Source organism: Balaenoptera physalus (genome assembly GCF_965194825.1).
Source record: "Balaenoptera physalus genome assembly, chromosome: 20".
Classification (NCBI taxonomy): domain Eukaryota; kingdom Metazoa; phylum Chordata; class Mammalia; order Artiodactyla; family Balaenopteridae; genus Balaenoptera; species Balaenoptera physalus.
In genome coordinates this window covers 19609148-19631422 of record NC_138901.1, presented here as the reverse complement: position 1 = coordinate 19631422, position 22275 = coordinate 19609148, and the positions used below count along the sequence as shown (strand labels likewise).

The 22275-nt window shown below is 53.5% G+C and overlaps 2 protein-coding genes across 7 annotated transcripts in view; one reads left to right on the top strand and one right to left on the bottom strand.

Annotated features, from left to right (window-relative positions):
- The first annotated feature begins 7503 nt into the window (after positions 1–7503).
- On the top strand, positions 7504–11244 carry GJD3 (gap junction protein delta 3). Its single transcript, XM_082442532.1, has 2 exons — positions 7504–9500; positions 10148–11244. Exon 2 carries the CDS (start codon positions 10278–10280, stop codon positions 11142–11144), a length of 867 nt encoding a protein of 288 aa, XP_082298658.1. The 5' UTR covers positions 7504–9500; positions 10148–10277; the 3' UTR covers positions 11145–11244.
- A 5350-nt stretch (positions 11245–16594) lies between these two features.
- RARA (retinoic acid receptor alpha) overlaps positions 16595–22275 on the bottom strand; it is a 43645-nt gene continuing 37964 nt past the window's right edge. For all 6 annotated transcript variants that reach the window (XM_082442505.1, XM_082442504.1, XM_082442506.1 and 3 more), the window contains 5 exons: positions 21697–21857; positions 21269–21445; positions 19807–20011; positions 18799–18957; positions 16595–18152 (listed from right to left, as the gene is read on the bottom strand). In XM_082442505.1, coding sequence (XP_082298631.1) covers positions 17935–18152; positions 18799–18957; positions 19807–20011; positions 21269–21445; positions 21697–21857 — 920 coding nt within the window. In that variant the 3' untranslated portion in view covers positions 16595–17934. The remainder of the gene's footprint in view (positions 18153–18798; positions 18958–19806; positions 20012–21268; positions 21446–21696; positions 21858–22275) is intronic.

Here is a 22275-nt window from a genome sequence, read left to right as displayed (position 1 = left end):
GTATGCATTTGTTTGCAAAATAAATGGTGGGACAAAAGCATATAAACCTTCTTTGGAAAGGAAAAAATCAGAAATGTTTCCCTCTCAAAACTAGAAGCTCTCTCCTGATCAGTAATGCACTTGCTAACTGAAAAGACTCCAAGTGAATTCAGTCCTTGACTCTTCATTCCTTAAGCCACTGACATTCTAGGAGATAAAAATTTTAGTGCTAATAAACTTCGTGGTTATACACATTTAAACCCTTTATAGAATGTAGTTATTCCTTACACATATGCAACATTGCTTAGATAAATATGTATTACATCAACTATAAATTAAAAAGAATGGCTATTGAGAAAATAAGGGATTCAAAAATTAGTCGATAAGTGATACAATAAGTTTTCTAAGCCTTTTTGTTTAGGATACATTGCATCCCTCCCTCCTGCAGTGGAATTTTTTTAAGTGATTTCTGGCCATTTTTCCTGAAACCCAAACACATAGCAAATCTGCATTTGTTTTTTGGCTGTGCCTCGCTGCTTACGGAATCTTAGTTCTCCGACCAGGGATTGAACCCAGGCCCTCGGCAGTGAGAGCGCAGAGTCCTAACCACTGGACCACCAGGGAATTCCCACATAGCAAATTTTTTAATTCATTAACTTTTTTTCCTACAGTAATGGATGTTTGTTCTTGCCTGCCTCAGTAATAACACTTTTGGAAAATTATTGTCTGAAGAATGAAACGTTTGTGTCCAAAAGAGTTCATTGAAGCATTATTTACATTGGTGAAAAACCGGGAACAGCATAGATGTCCCACAATAGAAGAACTAATTAAACTGGCACATCCTTACTTACCATGTATTATAGAGTCAATTAAAAGTCATGTTTTCCCAAAATATTTGGTAGCACAGGAAAGTTCTCATTCTGTTAGGAAGAGGGGGGAAAGATACCAAACTCTTATATAATTTGTCAAAACTCAATTATAAAATGGTGCATTTTACTGTGTGTAAATTAGATCACAATAAAGTAGGGAGAAAAAATAAATAAATAAAGTAGGGAGGAAAAGCTATCTTTCAGACAGTATGAGGCTCAAATATAAACCAGTGCTTCTCAAACCTGTGTTTCAAATCCCTTAGGGATCTTGTTAAACCGCAGATTCTGATTCAGTAGGTCTGGCGTGGGGCCTGAAATTGTATTACTAACAAACAAGTTCCCAAGTGATGTCAGTATTACTGGTTGGAGACCCTGCTTGGAACAGCAGAGGTGTAAACTCTGGACCAGTGCTTCTCTGCATGTGGCCCCTGGACTGACTGGCAGCAAGACCAGAGAGGCGGTTAGAAATTCTTATTATCGGTCCCACGCCAGAACTACTGACTTAAAAGCACTTGTTTTAACAAGCACTCCAGCTAATCCTGATGCACACTAAAGTTCGAGAATGCAATATGCATTGAAAGGCCCTATTGCAAGTTGCAGCAAAATGTCAGTTGCTTTTCTCTGGATAATGAGATTTGGGTGATTTTTGTTTTCTTCTTTGTATCTTCCTATAGTTTACAAAAATAGTTATGTTACATGTTTTCTTTCAAAATGAAAATAACTTAATTTTTTTCTGGTTATAAAAGTAATATATGGGTTCCAGTTCTAACATGATGCTGAACTGGTACCACTCCAGGAGTTGCCCTCAGGTGTTTTTCACTCATGGGCTGCATCCTTGCAAATCTGAGCAGGCTGTCTGCAGGCTGTATTGAAAAACTCTGTGATGGTTAATTGTATGTGTCAACTTGACTGGGTTAAGGCATGCCCAGATAGCTGGTAAAATATTACTTCTGAGTGTGTCTGTGAGGGTGTCTCTGGAAAAGATTAGCATGTAAATCAGTAGACTGAGTTAAGATGATTCCCACCAATGCGGGTGGGATCATCCAATCCATTGAGGACCTGAATAGAATAAAAAGGTGAAGGGAGGGTGAATTCGCTCTAAGCTGAAGCGTCTGTCTTCTCCTGCCCTTGGACATCAGTGCTCCTGGTTCTCAGGCCTTCAGCCTCAAACTGAATTACACCCCCAGCTTTCCCAATTCTCCAGTTTGCAGGTTGCAGATCGTGGGACTTCCCAGCCTCCATAACTGTGAGCTAATTCCTGTAACAAATTATATATATATCTCCTGTTGGTTCTGTTTTCTGGAGAACCCTGACTATACAAAGTCCATTTTGGTACCTAAAGAACCCAGGATGACCTAGGATAGTGGATGCGGCAGCCTTGGCTCTGAATGATGCAGAGAAGATCACATGGACCTGTAAAGAAATCCAGATCAAAACTACAATGAGGGGGCTTCCCTGGTGGCGCAGTGGTTGAGAATCCGCCTGCCAATGCAGGGGACACGGGTTCGAGCCCTGGTCTGGGAAGATCCCACATGCCGCGGAGCAACTAGGCCCGTGAGCCACAATTACTGAGCCTGCGCGTCTGGAGCCTGTGCTCCGCAACAAGAGAGGCCGCGATAGTGAGAGGCCCGCGCACCGCGATGAAGAGTGGCCCCCGCTCGCCGCAACTGGAGAAAGCCCTCGCACAGAAACGAAGACCCAACACAGCCATAAATAAATAAATAAATAAAAATTTAAAAAAAAAAAAAAACTACAATGAGGGACTTCCCTGGTGGCACAGTGGTTAAGAATCCACCTGTCAATGCAGGGGACACAGGTTCAGTCCCTGGTCCGGGAAGATCCCACATGCTGCGGAGCAACTAAGCCCGTGCACCACAACTACTGAGCCTGCGCTCTAGAGCCCATGAGCCACAACTACCGAGCCCACATACCACAACTACTGAAGCCCGCACTCCTAGAGCCCGTGCTCTGCAACAAGAGAAGCCACCGCAATGAGAAGCCCGCGCACCGCAATGAAGAGTAGCCCCCGCTCACCGCAACTAGAGAAAGCCCGTGTGCAGCAACAAAGACCCAACACAGCCAAAAATAAATAAACAAAATTTATTTTTAAAAAAACAAACAAACAAAAAACTACAATGAGGTATCACACCGGTCAGAATGGCCATCATCAAAAAGTCTACAGCCGGGGCTTCCCTGGTGGCACAGTGGTTGAGAGTCTGCCTGCCAACGCAGGGGACACGGGTTCGAGCCCTGGTCTGGGAGGATCCCACATGCCGCGGAGCAACTAGGCCCGTGTGCCACAATTACTGAGCCTGCGCGTCTGGAGCCTGTGCTCCGCAACAAGGGAGGCCGCGATAGTGAGAGGCCCGCGCACCGCAATGAAGAGTGGCCCCCACTTGCCGCAAATAGAGAAAGCCCTCGCACAGAAACGAAGACCAAACGCGGCCATAAATAAATAAATAAATAAATAAATAAATGGAAATTAAAAAAAAAAAAAAAGTAAGCCTTTTAAAAAAAAAAAAAAAAGTCTACAGCCATCCAGACTGAGGGAGACCTGGAAATTTAGGGCCACACGAGATACAGCCACAGCTGCAACAGCAAACACCAGGAGCACACAGGAGGCCGGGGTAATGCTGGTGGCATGCATCACCACAGGATCAACTTCCACAAATATCACCCAGGATACTTTGGGAAAGTTGTTATCTGGCATTACCACTTAAAGAGGAACCAGAGCTTCTGCCCAGCTCTCAACCGTGATAAATTGTGGAACCTTGGTAGGTGAGCAGACACAGGTAAATGTTGTCAAGAACAAGACAAGCTGCTCCTATCATTGATGTGGTGCGATCAGGCTACTATCAATGCAAAGTTCTGAGGAAGGGAAAGCTCCCAAAGCAGCCTGCATCGTGAAGGTCAAATTCTTCAGCAGAAGAGCTGAGAAGATTAAGGGTGTGGGTGGGGCATGTGTCCTAGTAGCTTGAAGCCACCTGGTAGAAGATTCATTAAATGTTAACAACTGCTTAAAAAAAAAAAAAAAGTCAACAAATAATAATTGCTGGAGAGAGTGTGGAGAAAAGGGAGCCCTCCTACACTGTTGGTGGGAATATAAATTGGTGCAGCCACTATGGAGAACATTATGGAGGTTCCTTAAAAAACTAAAAATAGAACTACCATATGATCCAGCAATCCCACTCCTGGGCATATACCCGGAGAAAACCATAATTCAAATATATACATGCACCCTAATGTTCATAGCAGTGCTATTTACAATAGCCAGGTCATGGAAGCAACCTAAATGTCCATCAACAGAAGAGTGGATAAAGAAGATGTGGCACATATATACAATGGAATATTACTCAGCAATAAAAAAGAATAAAATAATGCCATTTGCAGCAACATGGATGGACCTAGAGATTGTCATACTGAGTAAAGTCAGATACAGAAAGACAAATATCATATGATATCACTTATATGTGTAATCTAAAAAAGGGGAACAAACGAACTTATTTACAAAACAGAAGTAGAGTCTCAGATGTAGAAAACAAACTTATGGTTACCAGGGGATAAGGAGGAGGTGGGGGAGGGATAAACTGGGAGATTGGGACTGGCATATACACACTACTATATAAAATAGATAACTAATAATAACCTGCTGTGCAGCACAGGGAACTCTACTCAATGCTCTGTAATGACCTACATAGGAAAAGAACCTTAAAAAAAAAAGTCTACAAATAATAAATGCTGGAGAGGGTGTGGAGAAAAGGAAATCCTCCTACACTGTTGGTGGGAATGTAAATTGGTGCAGCCACTATGGAAAGCAGTATGGAGGTATCTTAAAAAACTAAAAATGGAGTTACCATATGATCCAGCAATCCCACTCCTGGGCATATATCCAGAAAAGATACAAGCACCACAATGTTCATTGCAGGACTCTTTCCAATAGCCAAGACATGGAAACAACCTAAGTGTCCTTCGACAGATGAATGGATAAAGAAGATGTGGTATATATACACAATGGAATACTACTTAGCCATAAAAAAAGAATGAAATAATGCCATTTGCAGCAGCATGGATGGACCTAGAGATTATCATACTAAGTGAAGTAAGTCAGACGGAGAAAGACAAATATTATATGATATCACTTATACGTATAATCTAAAAAATAGTACAAATGAACTTATTTACAAAACAGAAACAGACTCACAGACATAGAAAAAACAAAGGGAAGGGGTTCCCAAAGGGGAGGGGGGAGGGATTAATTAGGAGTATAGGATTAACAGATACACACTACCATATGTAAACTAGATAAACAACAAGGATTTACTGTAAACACAAGGAACTATATTCAATATCTTGTAATAACCCATAATGGAAGAGAATCTTTCGAAAGAAATATATATATATATATATATCTGAATCACTTTGCTGTACACCAGAAACTTACACAATATTGTAAATCAACTATACATCAATTAAAACTTTTTTAAAATAAAAGCAAAAAAAAAAAACGATCGCATGAAGATCCTCCTTTCTTTACTTAGGAATCATTCACTTGATTCTCTTTCATTAGAAAGACTGACTTTTCCAGTCTGGCCCTAAAGATAGTAATAGGATGCAGTCATGTGCATCACAAGGAGAAGAGATCAATCCTGAATATGCTGTGTCTGCTGGAACAGATAAAACTAACCAAGAGCAGCTCCTCACTGGCCTACTATTTGCATTGAAGGCACTGAACTCCCTTGCGATAAGTTGATTCTTGCAGTGTGTATTTCTTATTCCCGGCCATGTTTATGAATGAACTAGTGATAGTAGACACACTCACACCTAGGGAACACTGGTGTCACGACACTGCCTTATACTTAGGAGTAACGTGTGCACACATGGTCACGCGGCAATAAATGACAGCACTGTAGAACAGTTTTATGAAACAACGTGCTTCCTACAAGTAGAATATGTGTTGCAACACTGTCAAGAATATTTAATTTAAAAATAATAAATGAGGAGAATTGTTGAGTTTTGCCGACCCCTTCAGCTGTAAGGAATTAAAATGCTAAAAATTGGTGGGCACAAGTTCGCTTCTGGGTACCACCAGAAAGCCTCCATGCCGCCTCCACCTGACCTACTGATAGGCACTCTCGTTAGTGACAATTTACCTGTGGAAAATGAGGAGACAGTTTGCCAAGCTGCTGAGCTGTGGCTAGAGTTGAACACAGAATCACCTTCGCGATATGTCTCACCCACATCAAAGTGGATGCTCTTGGAATGACTAAAGAGGAGATGATGATTTCCGTTAAAGCATCTTCTGAAGAGCCTTGTAGTCTTTACGTTTCTGTCTTTACAACCCCCAGATAGAAAAAGTTCACAAGCTCTGCAGCCCACCAGCTGATCCGTGTAAGGCTGGGCAGATATAACTCCTGATAATGACATCTCGAGAGCAGGCAGTCAAGTTGCTCTGAAAAACAAAAAGGAATCAGTAAAAACAAGCCAACTCCAAGCTGCCTTCAGATCTGCAATTACTTTTACTGGTCCAACGCACAGCAAGATTTCCAAAGACCCTTGGCCATCTAAGTGATCAAAGCCCTGGAAGAGACCAGAGTGTCCAACAGACCAGCAGCGTCCTCATCTTCTTGGGGCAGAAGAGCTCTGCAACTTCCGCAATCCTCTCACCCCATTTCATTCATTCTGTCACCCCACACATATTTACTGATCTTCTACTAAGTGCCAGGAACTGTTCTAGGTGTTGGGAGCAGGACAGTGTATAAAGCACCAAAAATCCCTGCCCTCATGGAGCTTACACGCTAACGGAGGAGACGGATGCTACACAGGATAAATAAGAAAAATATAAAGTATGTTATGAAGTGGTCAGTGCAAAGGAAATAAAGCTGAGAAAGGGGATAGGAGGTCAGGGGTTAAATTCCAGTTAGGGCAGCAAGGAAAAGCCTCACTAAAAGGCAGCATTTATGAAAAGACTTTTTTAAATGTTAGAGGGACACAGGGGAGAGAAAATACAGCCGTGTGTTGATGATGTCACGAGTATTAATTTACCAGGTGCCGACATGTGTGTGCCTGCACGTGTGTGTTCATGTGTGATGGACATGCATGGGAAGTGGCTCCACAGCCTGACAGGTCAGGGTGAGGTGCCGGACACAGAGACTGAACGTGGACCAGGGCCGTACAGGCCTCTGAGCCCAGCCCCCGATCTCACATTTGGCCAAGAACAGGGCCACGTGCCGCCAGCTCTGGGCAGCATCAGCGACACCTCCTCCCAGGCTGGACGGCGCTATCTGGGAAGAAGGATGGGCCCCGGAGATTATAGAGTCTCCTGTGTCTGGCCCTGTGGTATCAGGGACTGGGGACAGCACAGGGTAACCATGGGTTCCATGTCCCCCACCCCCCCAGCCCAGCCCACCAGCTCTGCCACTTTCCACTCTCCAAGGGCAGATGGGTCTGGTCTGATGAGGATTTTTCCAGGCTGGGCTGGTGGCCTGAGCCGGCAGTGGCCATGCATCCAGGGCAGGGATCATTCCAGGGGAGATGAGGTATGTCCCTGAGCCCCCATGGCCGGGGGACAGGGGGCAGGGGGCAGGGAGCAGCTTTAGCCAGAAGCAGGTGGAGGCTGGGAATGGGGAGGTCAGCAGTGCCCTCACGCCACATCCTGTTTTTGGAATGGGCCCCAGCATGTGCTTTCCTTTGGACTTGGTCCAGGCCAGTGTCTCCCCACCCAGGCCCAGTCCCAAGGGAACTCCAGCACTCCCAAGCATTAACCTAGGGTTTTTCCAGGCTGGGCCGGGCCCCTGAGCCAGCGTGGGTGAAGGATACCTTTCCCACCCCTTCCTGAAATCGGGCCAGGTGTCCCCATCGGCCCATGAAAAGCTATACAGGCCCCCATGGCTGGAAAGGAGAGAAAGTGTCACCGAAGAGGAGTCCTGGCATGGCTCCCACCAGCCCCACACAAAGCCCTGGGGACTGTTAGGCCCTGGGACACCACCTGGGAAGCCCAGCCAGGCTGGAGAGGGGACAGTTCCACTATGTGCTTAAGAACATGGGCTCCGAACCAGTGAGGCTGGGCGTGCAGCCAGGAGCTGCTCTTTCTTGCCGCGTGAGTGTACCAAGTGGCTTAGCGCTCTGAGTCTCAGCTGCCCTGCTGCCGGCTCACCAGGAGGGCTAAGCGAGCTAACTCGCGCGATGAGTGGGGCGCAGGGCCTGGCCCGGAGCATCTGCACAGGTGGATGAGGGGAATGGTGTGGGTTGGGCAGACTCCTGAAAAGGCAGAGGGAACAAACAAGCACTCAACCTGGGAGTGTCCCCTCCCTGGCCGCTGAGGTCACCACTGGTCATCCTAACTCTCCTCCCCTATGGGACAGCTTCTCCTGCCACCTAGAGCAGTAGGTGACTCAGTTCAGAGCCTTATGGGGGAAAAGAAGCCTTGCTTTCTATTTATTTTTCGCATTATGAAATGACATGCTCATTACAGTAAATCTGGAAACTACAGAAAAGCAGGAAGGAAGCAAAAGCTTTTATTTAAGTCCCAAAGCCAGACACTCTTGATACTTCAAGGTTTTTCCAAAAGGGAATTTCTTCCAGGCTTAGGCTTTTTTGTTCTCTGTAACATGGCTGGGACCTTAGCATTAAGACGCAGAGCCGGAAGGGAACTTGGAGGTCAGCCGGCCCAGGCTCCCCAGCTGACAAGCCAGGAGACTCTGGCCCAGAAGAGCTGAGTGACTGCTCCAAAGTTAGCAGTGGCAGAGCTAGAAGGAGAGTTACCAGGTGTCTGCTGCCTCTTAAAATACCAGTGCCTCCAACACCGGCGGCAAACCTCGCTCCAGCCCTGAAGACGGCCTTCAGAGGGGACAGTCACTTGATAGTGGACCTAGGCCTTCCAGTTTGGGGGAATTTATTGGCGATAGGCTTCCTTCAATAAAAGAGGGAGCTCTGGGGCTTCCCTGGTAGCACAGTGGTTAAGAATCCGCCTGCCAATGCAGGCGACACAGGTTCAAGCCCTAGTCCAGGAAGATCCCACATGCCGCGGAACAACTAAACACATGCACCACAACTACTGAGCCTGCGCTCTAGAGCCCGTGAGCCACAGCTACTGAAGCCCGCGTGCCACAACTACTGAAGCCCGCGTGCCACAACTACTGAAGCCCGCGCGCCTAGAGCCCGTGCTCGGCAACAAGAGACGCCACCACAATGAGAAGCCCGCGCACCACAACCAAGAGTAGCCCCCGCTCGCTGCAACTAGAGAAAGCCCGCGCGCAGCAACGAAGACCCAACGCTGCCAAAAATAAATAAATTTATTTTTAAAAAAAGAGAGAGGCAGCTCTGGTTAACCCCTTCCCTCATTTCCAGGTGGGGACACAGCCGAGGGGTGGGGGCGGGTGAGGGGATGGAAAGGGAGGCTGGCAGAGCCCAGCAAGGGGTGTGGCCCTGGGTCTGTTCTCAGGGGTGGAGCCAGCCAACAGGGTCACCCTGTCCCTTTAAGAGAAGGGGGAGAGCTAGCCCCTCTCAGCCATCCTGTCTTGTCATCCATCCCGGCAAAATCCGAAAGGGAAAATGAAAGAGGGACCAGGAGGAACAGGTCCCAGCCATCTCCCAAGGTCCTTTACTCGGCTTTAACATCCCAGCGTCAGCTACAGGGCGAGTGGTTACATACGGGTGAGAGTCTGGGGGCATCAGGGGCCTGTGGGACTGTGAGGGGTGGGGGGAGTTGGGGAGGTTCTCGAGAGATATGGGAGGCTGGAAACAGGGACACCAGGGAGGAGATGGGAGAAGGTGGGCCGGCATTCCTGCCACACTGGGCTCAGATGGCAGGGGACACCTAGGACATTGGGTAGAGTTATGGAAGTGGGGTTACCTTTGTGTCCGCTCCCCAATTCTGAGAGCAGTTCACTGCAGTAAAAAGGGCAGGAAAATGGGCGGAGAAAGAAGGAGGTGGGTCCTTCTGGGTCTGCTGGCTCCACTTCTCCCAGGGGTACCAAATTGGGTCCGACGGAGAGCTGGGTTTGGGGCACCACTCTTGCCCACAGAAAGCATCCTTGAGCACATGAGGGCGCTGCTGGGTTTCCGCTTCTACAAATGCAGTCAGAGGCCGCGGGGGGTGGGGGGCTGGTCTCCAAGGTTCTTTCCCACCAACCTGGACTCTGGAGGAGCACAGGGTCCAACCCAGCAGGCCCGTGGGTGTCTGACTAGAGCACCAGGGTGGAGCTCCTCCCCAGCGCCCATAGTGGAGAATCACCTAACCCCTCCCGCCCCCGCGCCCCTTGCTAAGCCCTTTGTTCCCACAAAGTCCCTGTTAAACCCAGGCCTGGCTGACCCCCTGGCTCACCTCGAAGTTAGAGGAGGTCCAACTGACTCCACCCCGACGGGCACGGAGGGCTGGGGATCCCGTTCCTTCAGCCTCTGACTGCCCGCCCCGCGTCCATCCCCAGCGCCATGGGGGAGTGGGCGTTCCTCGGCTCGCTGCTTGACGCCGTGCAGCTGCAGTCGCCGCTCGTGGGCCGCCTGTGGCTGGTGGTCATGCTGATCTTCCGCATCCTGGTGCTGGCCACGGTGGGCGGCGCCGTGTTCGAGGACGAGCAGGAGGAGTTCGTGTGCAACACGCTGCAGCCGGGCTGTCGCCAGACCTGCTACGACCGCGCCTTCCCCGTCTCTCACTACCGCTTCTGGCTCTTCCACATCCTGCTGCTGTCGGCGCCCCCGGTGCTCTTCGTCATCTACTCTGTGCACCGGGCCAGCAAGGAGCCGGGCGGCGCGGCCGGCGGGGCGGGGTCGCTGGGGCCCCCGGGGCGCCCGGAGGGCCGCGGCGCGCGCCGCTGCTACCTGCTGAGCGTGGCGCTGCGCCTGCTGGCCGAGCTGGCCTTCCTGGCGGGCCAGGCGCTGCTCTACGGCTTCCGCGTGGCCCCGCACTTCGTGTGCGCCGGTGCCCCGTGCCCACACACGGTGGACTGCTTCGTGAGCCGGCCCACCGAGAAGACCGTCTTCGTGATCTTCTACTTCGCCGTGGGGCTGCTCTCGGCGCTGCTCAGCGTGGCCGAGCTGGGCCACCTGCTCTGGAAGGGCCGCACGCGCGCCGGCCACTGTCGCCAGGCGGCCGAGCGCGACAACCGCTGCAACCGCGCGCACGAGGAGGCGCAGCAGCTGCTCCCGCCGCCGCCGCCCGCCCTGCCCGCCAGGCGCCCGGGGCCCGACCCCTATGCCCCGCCCTCCTACGCTCACCGGGCGCCGGCCTGCGACAGCGAGGGCGGCAGCGGCCGCAGCAAGGCATCGCTGGCCACCATCCGCCAGGACCTGGCCATCTAGAACTGCCTGGGGCGGGGGTGAGGTCAGAGGCCAGACCCCACCACCCCGGAGCGAGAAGCGGCTCTGCAGCAACTGTTCGCAGGGTCCCCTGCCCAGCAGATGACACACAGGGGGCATGGCCCGCCGGGCAGCATCTGCAGCTCCCAGCCAAGCTGGGGACACCTAATGAACTAAGGCCGGTCCTTGGTGCCGTCATCCAGGCAAAAAGGAAGGAGGCGGAGGGCTGAGAGAAAGTGGACAAGAGGAGGGCAGAGCTAGTGCAAAGTGGAGGGTCCGGTGGAGCCCGGGTTGTTTTACTGGGGACAAAAACAACGGTGATACCAGCATCCCTGGGGGCCTCTCCTTGTTCAGACTGAGGCGTGGCCTCTGTGTGGGCCCTCTGTGTATGTGCACACACATGTACACACACATACGGTGTGAGCTGTGGGTGCCCAAGCACACGTAAAACCTGTGTGAGCTCTTTGTGTGTGTGTGCATGCACGCATATATCCTGGGTGAGCTCTGGTTGTGCACGTGTGTGCATAAGCACATGTCCAACCTCTGCAGGCTCTCTGTGCGTGTGTGGGCCCACCCCGTGTGCGTTCTGCGTATGCGCGTGCATCTGCGTGCCCTGTGTGAGCTATGTGTGTGATCTCTGACACGCACTGTGCGAGGGGCCAGGATCCAGTGCCAGCAGCAGCCACGGTGGCTCCCCCCCTACCTGCAGGGGCATCACAGGATGATCTGCCCTCCTGATGGAGCCCACACCGGAAGGGAGGGGGAGGGGAGGCCTCAGTCTGGGCACCACCTACACTCTCGACCTTGTGGCCTGGGCAAAGTGGCTGGGCCCTCCTTTCATGGAGATAGAGTGGGGGTGGGCAGTGGGGTCAGAGGGCAGGACTTTTCTAGCTTCCCCCTCTTCACCCTGCTGCTGTTACCCCAGTCCATAAACATCCTCAGAAGAAACCTCCCCCAGAACGCGCTCCTGGCCCTGCATTTTCCTGCAGCCCTCTTCCCCTCCTCCCTCCCCACCCCACCCCCACCCCCACCCCCGGGGAAATACAAGGATCTGTCTACGTGTCTGCCTCCTGTTCCCCTCCTATCTCTCCTCTGCCCCCATCTTCTTCCTCCTTCACCTCCCCAGTGGGGATGCTCTCCTTAAGCAGCCAGCACCAAACTGAAAAATCCAGGGGCCACCATCTAACCACACCTCTGGGGCTTCACCAGGCCCTGCTGAGCAGGCTGCCAGCGCCCCAGTCTTCTATGTCCCTGGTCGCTTCCTCTCTGTCCTCCTTTCCTTCACGCCTCTTCCTCAGCTTTCCTGCCTGGCTCCGCACAGCAGCTGGAGGAGTCTTTCTAAATAGCCCCCCTACTTACGTCCTTGGGGCTCCTCCGTCCTCAGGGTAAGTCCAGCACCGGAACGAGGCTTTTGAAGCCCTGCACGTCTGGCCCTGCTTCATCAGGCCCCCTCCCGTTAGCTTCTCCAGGGTTGCCATGCCCCAAACCATACCAAATTTTCTGTTCCTACCAAGCACGGTACCCAATCTTGCTTCTAAGTGTTTCAACATGCTGTTCCTTTGCCTGGAGCAGCTTCCCTCTCTGCAGCGCCCCCTCCCCCTAGCTAATTAATGCCTACCTGCCTTTTGGTCTCACCTGGGAAGAAAATAGAGGCCTTCCTGTACAGACAGCCCAACCCCCAAACCAGAGCTGGAGGCCCCAAGGCAGCACTTCTGCTGGATGCATAGCTCTCTCCGCCTCGCAGGCCCATAGTAGGTGCTCAGTAAACTTGCTCTGGATGAGGAACTGGAGGTGTTCCCCAGGCCCAAGCACTTATCCATGCTCACGGTGTGTGCCACCGTCCCTCCACCTACAGTGAGTTCTGTGTCTCCCGCCTGGACCCTTCCACACAAACTCAGATGTGAATGTCCAGCTGTTTTCCATATATATTCATTCAACAAATACTTCTTGAGCACATAGTGTACACCAGGCAGTGTGCAAGATCAGCACTGTTTCATAGAAAGAGGATGTGAGCCACCTATATAATTCCAAGTTTTCCATTAGCCACATTACAAAGTGAAAGGAAACAGGTGAAATTCATTTTAGTAATATATTTTCTTTAAGTATTTTTTTCAACACACCATCAATATAAAAAAAGTATCGAGGAGATGTTTTATATTCTTCATCTTGTACTAAGTCTTTGAAGTCTGGTGTGTGTTCTGCGCTTGGAGCACATCGCAATTTGGACCAGCCACGTATCTAAGACTCGGCCTCCACCTGTGGCGAGTGGCTGCTGTATTAGCAGATTCAAGGTGTTGGGCTCCAGTGGTGAACAAAACTTGCCCCTGTGAAGCTTACATTCTGGTGGAGAAGGCAGACGATGAATATAGACTGTACCAGCAGCCAGTGTAAAGAGTAAGGGGAGAGAGAGTGACACCCCCAAGGAGTGACGGGGAGCAGAACATAGCAAGTTGCCAGCCATGAAGCTTCTCCGGGAAGGGCGTTCCCATTGGAGGGAATGGCAAGAACAAAGGTCCTGAGGCAGGAATAAGCTGGAGGTCTTGGAGGCCAACAAGGAGGCTGGTGTGGCAGGAGTGGAGTGAGGGCCGTGGAGGGGGTCACTAGTAACTCAAACGGTGCCCCAACTTCCTTAGCTCTCCTCTTAGTGGCTGGGGTCCCCATCCACCCCGGCCACCTCCGTCTGTTGTTGCCAGAGCCCGTCCTCTGCCCACCTTCCACATCCCATCAATCACCTGGTCCTCTTGTTTTACCACCTAAGCATTTCCTCCCCTTGGCCACTCTTCTCCACCCCTTCAGAGGCTGCCCAGGGTCAGCCGGTCACCGATGGCCTGGGGTACTCCCTTCCTCAGCCTCTGCGCCCGTCCCCTGCAATTCTAATCTGAACACCTCACTCACTGGCTTCAAATCCTTCACTGCCATTGCCCTCAGGATCAAGTCCAGCTCCTGAATTGGCCTTGACCAGTCCGTCCCAGCCTCTACAGCTTCACCTGTTCTGCCTTTTCAACCGAAACCCGAAATGGTTAAAACACAGAGCTGGGGATAGTTTCTGATCACCAGAAGCTTTTTATTACCTCTGCATTCCACCTGGCTAACTCTTCCCCTTAGAGATTTAGCTGGGAGGGAACACCTGTTCCAGGAAGCCTTAAGAGCCCTGCTCCAGGCCTGGTTAAATGCCTCTGCCCTGTGCTCCCATAGGCAAAGCACATGTCAGCCCTCGATGACCAGACTCCAGCAGTGGTTCTCAACTGGGGGCGATTTTGCCCCTCAGGGGACATTGGGCAACGTCTGCAGATATATTTGGTTGTCACAGCTTGAGGGAAGGTGCAACTAGTGGATAGAAGCCAGGGATTCTGCTGAACATCCTACAGTGTGCAGGACGGCCCCTCTCAACAAATAAATCATAGCCCAAAATGTCACTTGTGCCGTAGATAAGAAACTCTGCTCTACAGTGAACTATGAACCATCCAGAGCAACCTCAAGCCCCAGCAGCAAAGTTACTATCCCAAGGGGGGCGCTTTGTAAGTGTGGGCGTCACTGCTTTAGTCGTCACAATGAGGGGCACCCTCTTGGCATTTGGTGGGTAGGGGCTAGGAATGCCAATGTCCCCCCACAATAAAGAATTGTCACACACTCCTTTAGAACGTCCCACTGACATTTACATAGTGAACAACCTCTTTATAATTACCTGAACCCAAAACCTGACCCTGTTTTACATATAAAACATTAAGGGTTTAGTTTGGGATTTTTGTTTTTTTGCATGGTTTTATTATTCGTTATTGGTTGTTTTTTTTTTAATTAATTTATTTTATTTTATTTTATTTTTTGGCTGTGTTGGGTCTTCGTTTCTGTGCGAGGGCTTTCTCTAGTTGCGGCAAGCGGGGGCCACTCTTCATCGCGTTGCGCGGGCCTCTCACTATCGCGGCCTCTCTTGTTGCGGAGCACAGGCTCCAGACGCGCAGGCTCAGTAGTTGTGGCTCACGGGCCTAGTAGCTCCGCAGCATGTGGGATCTTCCCAGACCAGGGCTCGAACCCGCATCCCCTGCATTGGCAGGCAGATTCTCAACCACTGCGCCACCAGGGAAGCCCTCGTTATTGGTTTTTATCCACCCATACTCTTTAATTTTCCTAGGATCCTTCTACAGAATAGCTTCTGACCTTCTTACTTCTTTTAAATCCAAATGTTCGTTCAAAATAGAAGCAAGCATAGGACTGTGTCCTATCTGCCCAATGATTGGGCCCAAGCATTGACACATGGAAATTCACAGTACTTTCCCTGAATTTCTCCTTTACAATATAGTGTGACAGCATGGTGACTTTTTAAAGCATGTGTTTGGTATGTTATGTTAAATTATGTCAGGTTCATAAAGAAACCTGTTAGAAAGTGTTAGAAAATATTTGCTAGAGGAAGAGAGCCTCTGTCCTCAGCACCCGCTCCAGCCTGGGCCAGACTGTGACATAAGTGAGGATCTGGCTCCACCTGATGGCTAAAGTAGAAATGGCAGGTGGACCCCCGTGGAAGGAACTCTTCCCGCCCAGGAATCTCTTCTCGCCCAGGCGCCCTGCTAACCCTCCCCAAACGCAGCCTCCACTGCCACCTTCCCAGACGCCCCCCGCCCCCAAGATCTCAGTGCTTGATGCTTCTTCAAGGGCTTCAGGGATACAGGAAAGAGCCCTGGCTGAGAGGTAGGAGCCCTTAGTACTGTTCCCCGATCTGCCACTAACTTGCTGTGTGACCACGGGCAAGGGCACTGCCCTCTCTGGGCCTTGATGTGTAGTGGTGGAGGAGGGGGGGAAAACTGGCTTCTGAGGACCCTCAAGGCCCGTCACACTCCATCCTCTCAACCAGGAGCATCCAGGTGCCCTGTCACCTGTCTGTCCTCTGTGCCTCCTGCCCACAGAAGTGAGCTTAGGGGCGGACAGGGGAGGGCAGGACAATTCTTCCTGGAGGCAGAGGGACAAGAGGGCTGGCCTCCCAAGTTTCCATCCCAATCCTGAGCTCTTCTTAGGTTGCAACGAGCCCCTGACCCAGGTCCCCATGCCAACTGCCACTCCTGCTGTGAAGGTCATCTGTGGTCACTCCAAAAATAGAACTCTTCTGCCACTAAGTGACCCCCCCCCCAGACTCAACCTCTGGCTTCCCAAGGGCTAGGGACTCTCTGAGGGCCGAGGTGGCTTTCTCCCTCGGACCGGGGACTCCCTGAAGGCGCAGGCAGTCTCTCCCTTTCTCCCCTCCCCCACTCCACACTGGGGTCCCTAACGGGCTGTGAAAGCCCCTAGACCAAGGGCTTTCTAAGGGCAGGCCCATCTCCTTCCATAGGGTCTCCAAAGATCCCAGCACAGCAAGGCAGGCTCCAAAGGCGGCTTGCCCCCCCCCCCAGTGCCCACAGCTGACCCCCAGCCCCTGCCCAGACACCGAGAGAAGGCAGCGAGGCAGCGAGGCTCTGAGGCATGTGTAGAATAAATATAACTTTATTCTTTATCCAGTAGATCTCAGTGGAAAGTCCAACAGTAACAGGTGCACCAGCGGGCTCTGGGGGGATGAGACCCCAACCCCGGGGCAAGGAGGGCAGGGCAGAGCCAGCTCCCCCAACCCGGGGGTGCAGGGGCGATGGGAGGGGGCCCCCTGTAGGCCCGTCCTGCGGGGCAATGAGGGGGCACGGGGGTGGGGTAGGCCAGGGAAATGGAGGAACTCAGGCCACAAGTGTCTGCCGGCCCGTCTGTCCACTGTGTGTGTTTGTGTGTGTGTGTGTCTGTGTGTCTGGGGGCCCTGCGGGCGGTGCTGGTGGCTGTGAGGCTGGGGGGCAGGGGCAGCTCGGACCCCCTGGCCAGCGCCTTCACGGGGCGCGGGATGGGGCTGGAGGGCTTCGATGATGTGGGCTCTGGCGAGGAGGCAGCACTGCCAAGGACACGAGGCTGAGAAACACACGCCTTTATGTTCTGAGGCCCCCTTGCTTTGCCCCTGCCCCATCTCTTGGGGGAGCCCCCTCCTTCCAGGGGTTGCCGGGGAAACTGTCCACGCCCAGTGGTTAGGCAGAGGGAGAGGGGAGGGCAGGCCTCGGAAAGTTAGTACTTCACAGTTTTAAAGAGAAAACTGATGAGGAAAAGGCTGGGGAGGAGGGCTTAGGGGGCACAGGGACTTAGAGAGGGGGAGCCCCTTCTGAGCCACTCCCCTCCCCCAGGACCCACCCCCCTCCAGTTCTGAATCCAGCTCCCCCCAATACACCGCACAGATTCCTTCAGTATAAATGTGCTTAAAATGAAAATTCTTATTAAAAAAATCAAAACCAAAAAAAAAAAAATTAAAATAAAAACAAAACCAGCAAGAATTAATACCTGGGGGTTGGTACGGCAGGGTATGTACAGGGGGAATCCCCCACCCCGGCCCACCCCCTCTGTCACCAACCGAGGCAGGGGGGTTCCCCAACGGGGGGGCAATGGCTTGCGAGTTCTGAGGATGGGGGAGCCAGGTCCTGGCATTTGCTGGTGATGAAGATGTGGAGAGGTGGGCAGAGGGGTGTCTTGATGAACACGAGGCCCCTGGGCCCCATCCTGAGGCGCGGGACCAGGGGTCCTCACTCAGTCCTTGCCCCCGATGTCAGCCCTGACATCTGCAGGAGCGGGCAGTCCATCGCAGGCCCGGGCCTCTGTCCGAAGAGTCGCCGCCGCCTCCCTCCGGTCCCCCAGGGAAGGGAGGACGGGTGGGGGGCAGGGCTGGCGGGGGTCGCATGGTTGGTAGAAAGGCGGAGAAAAGCCAGGGCACGGGGCGAGGGCTGTGTCCACGGGGCACGGGCAGTCACGGGGAGTGGGTGGCCGGGCTGCTTCTGTTTGAGCTGGGGCTGAGGCTGGGGCTGCAGCTGCCGGGTGGGGGAGCCAGGCCGCCCCCATCCCGCCCCCCGCCCCCCGCTTGTCCGCTCAGAGTGTCCAGGCCCTCTGAGTTCTCCAACATTTCCTGGATGAGAGGTGGCATGGAGCCCGGGATCTCCATCTTCAGCGTGATCACCCGCTCAGCCCCTGCAGGAAAGGAGGGACAGAGGTCAGCATGCCCGCCCTGCTCCTCCAGCCCCACAAGCAAGTGTGGCTCCAGGAGGGAGGGTGGAGGGGGTGGGAGGATCAATACTACCAACATCAGCTTCCACCGTGCACTGAAGTCGGGGCTCAGCTCTTTGACATAAGGCAGCCCTCCTAAGCCCCCACGGCTGAGGGGCAGCAGGGCAAAGTGGTTCCAAACTCGGGCTCTGGGGTCAGACCGCCTGGGCTTGACACTGGGCCCCTCCTATGCGCCGTGTGCTGTGGACTCTCCCACTGACATCTCAAAACAACTCTGTAAACACCATCATTATCCCCACTCCTCAGACGGGAAACTGAGGCTCAGAGCTGTTCTCTGACCTGCTCAAGCACACACACCCACACAGTCTGGTTCCAGAGCCATGCCCTTAACCCCCACGCAAAGATGACACTGCCACCTTGGGGCTCGCAGGCAGGGGTCACCTAGGCAAGGTGGGGTCCGGTGAGTGGGGCATCACATGGGCACAAAGACGTGGGGTGTCAGCTCAGATGCAGGAGGCCTGACCCTGGACATGGACGGTGGGTCCTGGGCCAGGTGTTGGGGCCCAGCCCCAGCAGACACATGGGGCATCTCCAGGTGTGGGAGCCTCACCCTTGGCACTGATGCTTCGCAGGTCTGTGATCTTCATCAGCATCTTGGGGAACATGTGTGGGCGGCTGGGCCTCCGTTTCCGCACATAGACCTTCAGTGCCTCAAGCAGCGGCTCCTGCAGCATGTCCACCCTGTCTGGCTGCTCCAGGTCCTGCCGGTCTGAGGAAGCAGAGATGCCCGCTGAGTCGCTGCCCTAGCCCAGCGAGGAACACAGCTGCACTTCCAGCCTTGACCACCAGGGGGCATGCCTGCCCAGACCACGGACTGAGCTTCTCTGCTGGGGGGCGGGGGTTAGGGGCGGGGGGAGGGGGGAGGGGGAGGGGCGGGGGCGGTCCCCACACATAAAGGCCCTACGAGGCTCTCAAATGTGAGCAAAGAGGGGCTGGGGACAGGGGTTGCCCAAAGGTCGCCCTGAGAGCCCAGTTCATGGAGGTGGGATCCCTGAACAGCACTCTGATGGCAGTGCCATCAGAGACAGGTCTCCCACTCCTGCCCATTATTCTGGACACCAGCCTGATAAGGTAGAACTCATAATAATAAAATAATAACAGCAGCCAACATTTTTACTGGGTCTTATTCTGGGCACACTGTGCCTTATTTATTACCTCCTAATCCTCCCATCAACTTTATGAGGGGAAGACCATTACTGCCCCCATTTTACAGAAATAGAGGCTCAGAGAAGTTCAGCAACCTGTTAAAGGTCACACATTGGCCAGGATTTGAACCTGGGTGGTCTGACCTTCCAGTCCTCACTCCTAAGCCCCCTACAAGGAGCACTGCCTGGGAACAGGGAACCAGAATCCAGGTCTCCATCACGACTCCCTTGCCGTGTGGCTGCAGACCAGACCCTGCTCCTCTGAGACTCGGTTTCCCCCTCTAACAGGGGTCTGACAAGGGTCTGACAGGTCCCTTTCTGATCTGATGATCCCTGAGCTTCTCCCCGGGAGAGGCTCTGGGGGTTGTACCACCACCCTGGGCCTGGCCCCCAGACCCAGGCCCCCTGCCCACCTCCACAGATGAGGCAGATGGCACTGAGCAGCCCTGTCTCAGCATCATCCATCTCCAGGGGCAGCAGCTGGTTGGCGAAGGCGAAGACCAGGTCCGTGAGAGGGCCGAAGCCGGCATTGTGCATCTGGGTCCGGTTCAGGGTCAGCCCATCCGAGAAGGTCATTGTGTCCTGCTCGGGCGTGTACCGCGTGCAGATCCGCAGGATCTGGATGCAGAGGGTTCTCGAGTTCAGGAACTCACATCCCCCAGCACTTCTAGCACCAGCAACCCCCGAGGACCACCTGGCGGGCAGCCAGACCAGTGCTGTCCCATAGAACCTTCTGCAATGCTGGACACACTCTACGCCTGCACCATGTAATACAGTAGCCACCGGCCACAGTGTGGCCGCTGGGCACTTGAAATGTGGCAAGTGCAACTGAAAAGCTGAATTTAATTTTAATTAATTTAAATTTAAATAGCCACACATGACCAGTGGCTTCCGTATTAAGACAGCGGATCGAGCTCATCCTGCCTCCATGCAGAGAATTAAGAGGGAAACTAGAATTTCCAAGAAGGCAAAGACCACAGTGGATTTATGTCTACAGTTCCCAGGACTGGGTACGCAACAAGAGCTCCATAAATGTATATTGTCTTCAGCTCTCTCAAACCCTGATCCTGCCTCTTGCATCCCACCTCCCACCCCACCCCTATCAGGAAGAGCAACCTGGTCACATCCCACCACAACATTCCACATCTCGACCACCTTGGAGGTGGTCCAGAAGGAACAGGTGGGCTGAGCCCATCAGGGAAGACAGGGAGGACAGTTCTCCCTCCAGCCCTGGATTTGACAATCCCATCCGCCCCCATCCTGCCTCCAGATGCCCTGCAGTCCCCCGAATCCAGCTGGTCCCACCCCAGCAGGCCTTTCACACGCCCCTTCTACAAACCCCTAGATGCTACCTCCTCTGGGGCGCCCTCCCTAGGGTCCAGCAGTGTGGCTCTCTGTCCTTCAGGGAGGGGACAGCCCTCCCCCATCTCCAGCCAGCGCTTATCACAGTTTTGCAAGCTCTGTTTACATATCTGTTGCCTCCACCAATAGAAGATTTTCGAGAGGGGACAGTGGTGTGTTCACCTCTGTTCCTGACACCCAGTTCAAGGCCTGGCCACACAGGGTCCCAGGTGAATCTTTATTAGACTGAATAGATGGGAAGATGGGTGGTTGGAAGGAAGGTCCGATGGAAAGATGGGCTGAGGGTGGATGGATGCGTGTATAGCTATATGGGTGACCCAGTGCACATCCGGGGGCTGAGTGGCTAAGTGGGCAGGTGGACACGTGGGGGAGAGGAAGGGTGGCTATTTGGGTGGGTGGGCATTTGGGCAGGTCGATTCCAGATGGACGTTTAGGGAGGTGGTTATTGGAGTGGCAGGACATCCTCCAAGGACACGGGGGTAGTGCCCAGGTGGGCAGGGTGCAGACCCTCACCAGGATGTCCAGGCAGGCAGCCTTGAGAAGGGTGATCTGGTCCGCAATGGTGAGGGTGGTGAAGCCGGGAAGCTGCTTGGCGAACTCCACAGTCTTAATGATGCACTTGGTGGAGAGTTCACTGAACTTGTCCCAGAGGTCAATGTCCAGAGAGACACGCTGTTCTGAGCTGTTGTTCTGGGAGGACGGGGGAGAGTGAGGGCCTTCCCCTCGTGGCACCCTTCTCAGCCTGGCTCCACCAGCCCCCGCAGACCTGCCCTCTACTGCCTTCACTTCCTGAGAGCTCCTCAACAGGAGGCGGCGGGGAGGAAGGGGAGGGGGGAGGCGGGAGGCGGGGGGCGGGGGGGGGGGGAGACACGGCAGTGGCCCAGGCAGGGGTGCGGAGGGGCAGGCCTGGCAGAAGAAGGGGTGCCCCCGGGGGGCCGTACCGTAGTGTATTTGCCCAGCTGGCAGAGGGCGGGGAAGGTCTCCTGATGCGCTTTGCGCACCTTCTCGATGAGCTCCCCCACCTCCGGCGTCAGCGTGTAGCTCTCGGAGCACTCGGGCTTGGGCGCCTCCTTCTTCTTCTTGTTTCGGTCGTTCCTCACGGCTGTGGAGGGCCCAGGCCGCGCGGTTAGAGGGCAAGTGCGGCCGGCGGTCCGTCCCCAAGCCCGTCCATCCCCAGCCCGAGCTCCTCCCACCAGACCGAGAGCAGCCAGCTGCGAAGGAGGCCATCCAGCGGGGGCGCGCACATGAATGCGTACACACGCGAGCGCACAGGCAGGCCGGATGACAACACACGGTGCCCCCCCGCCCCCGCCGTGCCCACCCGGCCCACACACCGAGGCCTGCCCCAGGGCCCCGTGACCACCGCACGCACGCCCGCTCTCCCACGAATCTACTCCAGCTCACACTCCGGGTGCGCACGCGCGGGGGGTCCAGGGCTGAAGGCACGTGTGCAGAGTGTCCCACGTCTGTGCTCGGCCTCCCTGCCTCCCGCTCCCCCTGCCTCTCGCTCCCTCTGCCTC

Bases quoted from the DNA above. Each gene is read 5' to 3' on its own strand.
- GJD3 (XM_082442532.1), top strand. From the start codon at position 10,278: ATGGGGGAGTGGGCGTTCCTCGGCTCGCTGCTTGACGCCGTGCAGCTG.